This window comes from Electrophorus electricus, chromosome 13 (genome assembly GCF_041902795.1).
Source record: "Electrophorus electricus isolate QZ-2024a chromosome 13, ASM4190279v1, whole genome shotgun sequence".
In the NCBI taxonomy this organism is placed as follows: Eukaryota; Metazoa; Chordata; class Actinopteri; order Gymnotiformes; family Gymnotidae; genus Electrophorus; species Electrophorus electricus.
Window position 1 is genome coordinate 15,201,207 of NC_137509.1, and position 8,474 is coordinate 15,209,680.

The following is an 8,474-nucleotide window of genomic DNA, read 5'->3' on the forward strand; positions in this document are numbered from 1 at the left end:
ATTTGAAGTGAATTACTGCTACACTCAAATACACGTGTTACCAGACACATCATTTTCTATGGGTTTCCAAGGCTGTATATATTTTATTACAATGAAACTTATGTATAGATTCAGTGCAATAAATATGTGAAGAATCGCTGCACTGTATCCATAGCTGTTGGAGTTTGGTTTGTCAACAGTTGTCACCTGATATGATGCATCTGAAATTGACAAGAAAATATACTAATATACTATACTTATTAAATACTAATAATTTAGTGAAATGGAAACAGAAAAATCACCAGAAAATGAGAGTGATTTAAAAAAATACAAATGCAGCTAGGTTTTTAAGGACATATATGACCCAGCCCCTCATTGTCATACAACCAATTAAACACTGTGATGTCAGTATCCTTTGATGTTCTCACTAGTCATTATTCTGTGCAAATGAATACATGGGCAGAGTTAAAGGATTATTCCACCAAATCTTTATACAAAGAGCATGTAAGTGGAACAAATTTGTTTTGTGCATGCCTCTCTGAAAACAGATGCATCTCTTAAGTACTGGAATGATATGAAAGGTGACCATCACAATAATCAAGTATATATGATTTTATGTGGATATTTTAAAAGTGAAATTACAGATTAAGGTTAAACTGTTTAGAGGATCTGTCTTTGGATTCTACCAGTCTATTAATATGATTTTCTTGTTAAACACACTGGCATAAATTCACTTTCATAAACATATATTTCTACAAAAAATGTTTTTCTTCCAGATTTCATTGAAAAATGAGGTTCCTGTTCTTGATTATATACCTTTACTCAAACTGCTTTTGTAAGTTAGATTTTCTGTTTTAGTTTCTGATATGATTACAGTGTCTTTTTCATTTAATTTTTATGCATATATTCTCTTTGCATTTTCAGATGCACAATGTCAGGTGGTGGTGGTTATGCAAAAGGACCCTCTAATAATGGCTGAACTTGGAGCCAATGTGACAATTCTTTGTAATTATTCCTCCAAATTTATGAATACAGTTTCATGGTACAAGCAGACTATCGGAATGAGACCACTACTATTTGCAGACTCTCAGCGCTACTCAAAAGAAGCCACATTTTATAATGATTTTGACAAAAACCATTATATTGTACAAACTGAAGACAGCAGTTGTGCTTTGAGCATTGTGAAAACAGAGCAGTCTGACTCAGCGACCTACTACTGTACTGTGGCTTTTATGAATATCATTACTTTTGGAGATGGAACAGTTTTGGTGATCAAAGATTCTGAAGGTTAGTCACACTTTCAACCCAAATGCTAATGCAGAAATAAGAATTTTAATTGGATATTATTGCAGATATTTATTTTCAGACATTTTGGATCAAGGACATTTTATTTGGTAATATTTTATGTTACACATTAGTTGATTACTTCTTTGTTAAAGTTATTTATTGCTTCTAATGCATTACTTTTTAAGGTGCACATTATTCCAGCCACACACTTCTTCAGCAGCCTATGTCAGAGCCAGTTCATCCAGGAAACTCTGTGACTCTGCAGTGTACAGTCCTCACTGAGATTTGTGCCGGCGGACACAACGTCTATTGGTTCAGACATGGTTCAGAAGAGTCTCAACCAGGAATTATTTATATTAATGGACACAGCAAGGGTCAGTGCCAGAAGAGCTCTGCGGCTGACTCTCCTACAGAGAGCTGTGTGTATGAGCTCACAAAGAGGAATCTCAGCCTCTCTGATGCTGGGACTTACTACTGTGCTGTGGCTCTTTGTGGAGAGATACTGTTTGGGAATGGAACTACACTGTTCTTCAATGGTAAGGATTGCAATATAATGTCAGGTGAAAAAAAGCAAACCCTAGATCAACATCCAATTACTACTACTTGGTGTTTTAACACCATGTTAGATAGATTAAAGATATTAGATAGTATACTTAGATATAGCATACTTTAAAAAAATTATAGATATTTATAGACTACTGTAAAATATTGAGTAGGGATAAAGTTGGAAATTTATTTAAATGCAACTATTGTTCTGCTTCATGCATGTTTTGGTTTTTGCTCATCATGCAAATATAAAAACCTAATATTAATATGATCAATATATGTATGTCCAAAAATGGAAATACAGTTAACTGTAGGAAAAAAGCAATATATTATCAGATGCCTAACTAAAAATTTGCTCTTTGAAAGTCCAGTCCACTGAAGTTTGTACCACTAAGTACCTGCCAACCGATCACTCTTGAGTGCCCCTAGGTTAAATAAACACAAATAAGCTCATAGTTCCTTCTTCTATGCCATCTGCACTTTAGCTTGAGTTCTCAGAAGTCTTCCTGTTTTCACCATTCCACAGTCACTCTTCATACATTGCCACAAGCATCAACTGAAAGTATTTCTGCAGCAGTCAAATAAAAATATAAAAGGTGGACTTAGATCACTTAAGAAAAGTAGCCAACAATGGTTGTTTATATGTGTGGTTAGTTGTGCAGGTCAGTGAATCAGAAATAATCAGAATAAGAAATATGCCCTGAGAGCAAAATCAAACTTCCTAAATGCAGACATGTAGAAAAATAGTATTTTCTGTTGAAATCTGTATCTTAACTGAACTTATTTTTAGAACCCAAAATGGAGACATGGAAATTCCCTGTCTTAGCACTTGCATCATCAAATATCATAACTGTAACTGTGGTTATAATGCTCATCAGAATGTTACAAAAGTATCGACAAAAAGGTATAGAGTTGTCAAGTTTTCTTATATATTTGAACATAAATATCCAGTATCTCTAAATGTGAAATTACAGTTAATTATACTTTCTGATTATTTTCAAGACTCTTTAACTGCTCAAACAATACAAGTGAATCAGGTAAGTATTAATTTCTGAATTGCCACAGAATTAAATTGATGTTTTTCAAATCTCTCAATCAATAAACCTACTTTAAAAAAGTGGTCTCTCACTGTATGACACAGAATGTACATTTGAAAGCTGACAACTAAACTTTTGCGTTGTTATGAATTTTATTTTATTTTATGGCTCTTGCAGGTTGATGAGAAGGATTCCTTGAATTATGCTGCTTTAAGTTTTTCTCCTGATCCGGCATCTTCAAAAAAATCAAGAGCAAAGCCCATTAAAGACAAATCTGTGTATGCACAAGTCAGACTGTGAAAACTGTAGGTTTGATTTTACTTATAAGTAAGCATGTAAATACACCAGTTACAAATCTGGTAAAACTTGTCCAAATACACTTGTACAAATGAAAACATAAAATTCCTTACAATAAAAATGTTTTTATTGCAGCTTAATTTTTAGAGTTCACAAGTCAGTATATAAATATGTTGATTCAGCATATGTATCACTCTCACTAATTTCCCCAGGTCTTTGCTTTATGTTTGTGTGTGTGTATTCTCATTGATATGAAACCAACATAAAAACAGTTTCAAAACATTTTAAATACTCACTAGCCACTTAGTTTTCAAGTTTTACAGTGTTTAACCGTTGTGTTGTCTTAAGGGTCAAAAATGACCCGCCACCACATTTAACTGCAGAGAAAACCCCTTTAATGATCTTTTTTCAACATGAAATTTGATGACTTTTCCTACAGTGTCTCCAAGATTGGAAGAAGTGAAAAATATTGTTGTTTATATTTCCATGAAAGCTGTACACCTCCAGGGTACAAAGATTGTTTTAGGGTCAATCATTTATATTTCACAAAAACCACAAAATCACACAAGCATGTTCACACACACACACACACACACACACACACACACACACACACACACACACACACACACACACACATACACAATGAGAAATTGTGTGCTACTGATAGAACTTTCGAACTTTCTACAACTTTCTTGTGCAAGAGGGGCTATGACCCCACAAATGTATCAAGTTCAGAGATTAAATAAAAACAAATTCAGATAAAATAAACTAAATTTCAGACAAAATAAACATTTCTTGAAAGCATTGTTTACTAAAGGGGAATGCAGTGAAAGGCTATAAAAGGTACAGCAATTGACAGTAGCCACACGTTTCAGTGCCCAATAGCTCATAGATCTGATTTTTTCAGATGTTCAGGAAGAACAAGGGCTCAATGATTTAGAAAAGGTATCTGAAGAAGAGGATGGGGAGGAATACAACCCAGAGCACGATGAATCATCTTCAGATGAAGAAGAAATCCCCCAAGTTAACAGAGAGACATTTTTGTCAAAAAATGGCAAAATAACATGGTCCCTGTTACCATATGGCATACATGGCAGGGAGGCAGCTCAAATTGTCATAAAGATGACCCCAGGGCCACTAGATATGCAGCTGCTCATGCCCATGACATCCCTTCAGCATTCTACATGTATATCACACCAGTGATCAAAAAAGAATCATCCTGGAATGATAAATTTGGAAGGTTTCTGTAAATATGGGGACATCTGAAAAAAAAAGGACCTGCCAGCCTACAGATCGCTGCTAATTTTAGCAGGTGTTTATAGGTCATGAGGTGAGGCTACATCTAGTCTCTGGGACGCAGAGAGTGGACGGGCGATTTTTCATGCCGCAATGCCACTAAAAGTGTTTCACGCTTTTTTCACGAATGCTGGGAGAAAAATGGGAGATTGATATGTTGTAGTTGAACTTCACACTGTATGGTGCATAAGAAAATATCACTATGTTGACAAAAAATGTTGATGACTGCAATTGTTTCCTTTCAGTACAATGCATTAGAAACTACTTTCTGCACATTCTGCTATATAATTGCCATCTCTTACTAAAATGTTAATGTTTACACCTATGCAGAACCTTAAATAAAAATGATAATGCATCTCTACTTTAGTGTACACAAAATAATATAGCAGGTGTACTGTAATAAAAATTTGTGGTGGCCACTGATTAAATGCAGTCTTTCTGCAATGTGAAAAGAGAAAACTCAAATATTCATAAAGACAAACTTGTATGAAGGTTGCTTCTTCAAGCGAAGTAGATTGGGGGTTTAAAACTCAATTCAGCTATTTTATTTTAGGGGTTTAGTGAAGGCGGGTCATATTTGACCCTTAGGACATGGTGTGTATACAGAATATTAAGACAACACGAGGGTTAAAATGATGTTTAAATAGCAAGATATAAAATATAACTTCAATGTCTTGATAGAACATCATGCTTCTGTTTTAATATAATCTGTGTAGAAACAGGATGTACTACTGTCAGATCGAGTGTGTGACAAGTGCAGGGAGGGAACGAGATGCAAGCCCACATTCAGAATGTCTATATTCTCCATAATACAACAAACACAAAGCAGAGGAGTGAATGAAAAAAGAAGCAAAGCACTTGCATAAACTCTCAAGGCACTGGGCCACAGTTGATTAACCATTCCTGTGGGCTTGAATAGAGAGAGACCAAAATATAAATGAGGGACAGGTGCATGTAATCAATAATTAGGAGACTGCGGAAGGTATGGTGTGTGTGGGAGTGCATGTGGCTGTTGGCATGTCCCTCGGGCTGGATGCCTGGTGCACTATGACAAAGTGAACAATGGAGTGATTTGCAGATAAGTATAAAACTATAACAGTATTAATGATCAATATTGATCTGAAGTCAGCATAAAATGCACCAGCAATAGTGTTTTCTTTAGATATGTCATTTGAACTCTCTCCACACCAAATTGCTGATTGCATGTCCTGTAATGTTTCCAATTAATTTCTCATTATTTAATAAGCGTAGAACAGTTTTCCCCATTCTAGACCTTGGAAACCCCCCCAAAAGGCCACATTTTAGTCCTGTCCCAGTTCACAATAAAGTCAAAGACAAATGTATTTATATAAGACATTTGTCAACATGTCACAAAGCTGGGTCCGGATACCTAATGAGAAAGCCAGAGGCAACACTGGGAAGCAAAAACTCCCTGGGCTGAATTAAGGAAGAAACCTTGCAAGGACCAAGACTCAAGGGAGCCCACCCAAACATAGTCGATGGAGCATTAGTTATACCAGTGGGACTGTGGGTGGGATGTTTCTGACATGGCAACGTCAGTTCATCTACTGGCTAATTTAGTTCATCTATAGGTGGGGCTTAATTGTTTTTTAGATGCTTTCTACTAGTCTAGGGGTGATGGTCACCATCTTTAAGAAATGGATCTGGAGAATTTGTGTAAACAATAGAGGTAGCACTTCTCAGTCTTCCTAGGAAAGTCTATGGCGAGGCAAAGTATTATCTGATTGTTGAGCCTTGGGTTCAAGAGGGACAATGATACAGTTCTCATGAAACAGTGGACCAGCTCTTTACCTTCTCCTAGATAGTTGAGGAGCAGGGGAATTTGACATTCCAGTACACATTCACTGGCCACTTTATTAGGTACACCTTGCCAGTACCAGATTGGACCTGCTTTTGCCTTAATAATTGCGTTAATGTTTAATGCTTTTTCCTACCACTGCTATGCTGATGACACACTATTATTTCTTTCTTTTCTCTGACACACAGGTCTCCAGATCTCAGCATGCTTGACTGACATTGTGTCATGGATGATAGCCAACCACTTGAAGCTCAACCCCTGTAAAACTGAGCTTGTGTACATCCCAGGTACTCCCAACCCTTACCATCCCAGGTACTCCCAACCCTTACTCATAGTTTCTTTTGAGAACTCCATGCTATCACCATCTGAAGCTGCCTGTAGCCTGGGCATAACTTCGGACAACCAGTTGTCATTCTCAACTCATGTTTCAAATCTAACCTGGTCTTACAGATTTCTCCTTTGTAACATACAAATGATTCGGCCCTTTCTCTCACAGGAAGCTATGCAGGTGCTTGTGCAGTCTCTTGTGATCTCAAAGATAGACTACTGCAACTCACTACTTGCTGGTCTGCCTCCAAGAGCCATCAGCCCTCTACAACTTGTCCAGAATGCAGCAGCTGGTCTTCAATCTTCCAAAGTTCACACGTTACTCTGCTGCTGCGCTCCCTTCATTGGCTTCCAGTAGCTGCATATATCAGATTTAAAACCTTGATGCTTGCCTACAAAGCCAAAAATGGACCAGCCCCTCCATACATGAGGTCAATGGTCAAAGCCCGATCTGTACCTCGAGTCTTTCGAACCTCAAGTATGGCTCGGCTTGAAATACCTTGCTTCAGGTCTCATGGATGACAAGCATCAAGACTATTTTCTGTCCTGGCTCCAAGATGGTGGAATGAACTGCCACTTGCTGTCCAGACAGCATAGTCCCTTGCAGTCTTCAAACACAGACTGAAAACCCATTTATTCATGGAATATTTAAATGACAACTGACCCTGCTCCCATATTGAATGACTAAATTAGTACTTATTGTAGGGATTGTTTATTACACTGATGTTGTTTAACAAACTCTAGCACTTTTTGTTAATTACACTTATCATTGTTTAAGAGAGACTTTGTGTATTTTTTACTTCTAGGTATCATCAGTGATCCCTGTATTTCTACAGTATTCTAGATCATTTGTATATTAAACTCTAACCTGCTGCACTGGCTAGGAGGTATTCTATGAGTAAATGAAAAAACACTTTTGTAAGTTGCTCTGGATAAGGGCATCTGCTAAATGCCATAAATGTAAATGTAATGGCATAGATTCAACAAAGTGCTGGAAACATTCCTTAGAGACTTTGGTCCATATTGACATGACAGCATCATACAGCTGCGTATCCATGATGCGACTCTTCTGTTCCACCACAGCCCAAAGGTGATCTATTACATTGGGATTTGGTAGCTGTGGAGGCCATTTGAATAAGTGACCTCACAGTTATGTTCAAGTAACCAGTTTGAGATATTTTGAGCTTTGTGACATGGCATGTTATCCTGCTTGAAGTAATCATCAGAAGATAGGTACCCTTTTATCATAAAGGGATGGACATGGTTAACATTATGCTCAATTGGTCTTAAGGTGGCATAAAGGTTCATCCTAAGCCTGAACTGTTGATACGAGGCAGGATGGATCCATGCTTTTATGTTTACACAAAATTCTGACCCTACTATCCAAATGTTACCGCAGAAATTGGGACTTATCAAATCAGGCAATGTTTTTTCCAATCTTATATTTTACAACTTTGGTGAGCCCATGTGAATTATAACCTCAGTTGCCTGTTCTTATCTGACAGGAGTGGCACCCAGTGTGGTCTTCTGCTGCTGTAGCCAATCTGTTTGAAATGTGCATTCATAGATGCTCTTCTATATACCTCATTGTACCGAGTAGTTATTTGAGTTACTGTTGCCTTTCTATAACCTCAACCCAGTCTGCCATTCTCCTCTGTTCTCTGGCATCAATAAGGCATTTTGTTTCCAAGAGATCTGTGGCTCATTGTATATTTTCTCTTTTTTGGATCATTCTCTGTAAACCCTAGAGATGGTTGTGTGTGAAATTTCCATTAAGTCAGCAATTTCTGAAATATTTAGACCAGCCTGTCTAGTACCAACAACTATGCCATATTCAAAATCACTTAAATCACCTTTCTTCCCCATTCTGATGCTTGGTTTGA

The 8,474-nt window shown here is 37.1% G+C and overlaps 1 protein-coding gene across 3 annotated transcripts; it reads left to right on the top strand.

Moving 5' to 3' along the window:
- Positions 1-450: 450 nt before the first annotated feature.
- On the top strand, positions 451-3,724 carry LOC145643491 (uncharacterized). Of its 3 annotated transcripts, XM_081694851.1 has the most exons (8): positions 455-560; positions 756-814; positions 904-1,266; positions 1,452-1,802; positions 2,603-2,716; positions 2,815-2,849; positions 3,027-3,154; positions 3,586-3,724. In XM_081694851.1, exons 2-7 carry the CDS (start codon positions 769-771, stop codon positions 3,147-3,149), a joined length of 1,032 nt encoding a protein of 343 aa, XP_081550977.1. In that variant the 5' UTR covers positions 455-560; positions 756-768; the 3' UTR covers positions 3,150-3,154; positions 3,586-3,724. The 3 variants fall into 3 exon arrangements, with proteins under 3 accessions (XP_081550978.1, XP_081550977.1, XP_081550976.1); XM_081694852.1 differs by lacking the exon at positions 3,586-3,724 and having other exon boundaries at positions 451-483; positions 3,027-3,559; XM_081694850.1 differs by lacking the exon at positions 3,586-3,724 and having other exon boundaries at positions 3,027-3,559.
- Positions 3,725-8,474: the final 4,750 nt, after the last annotated feature.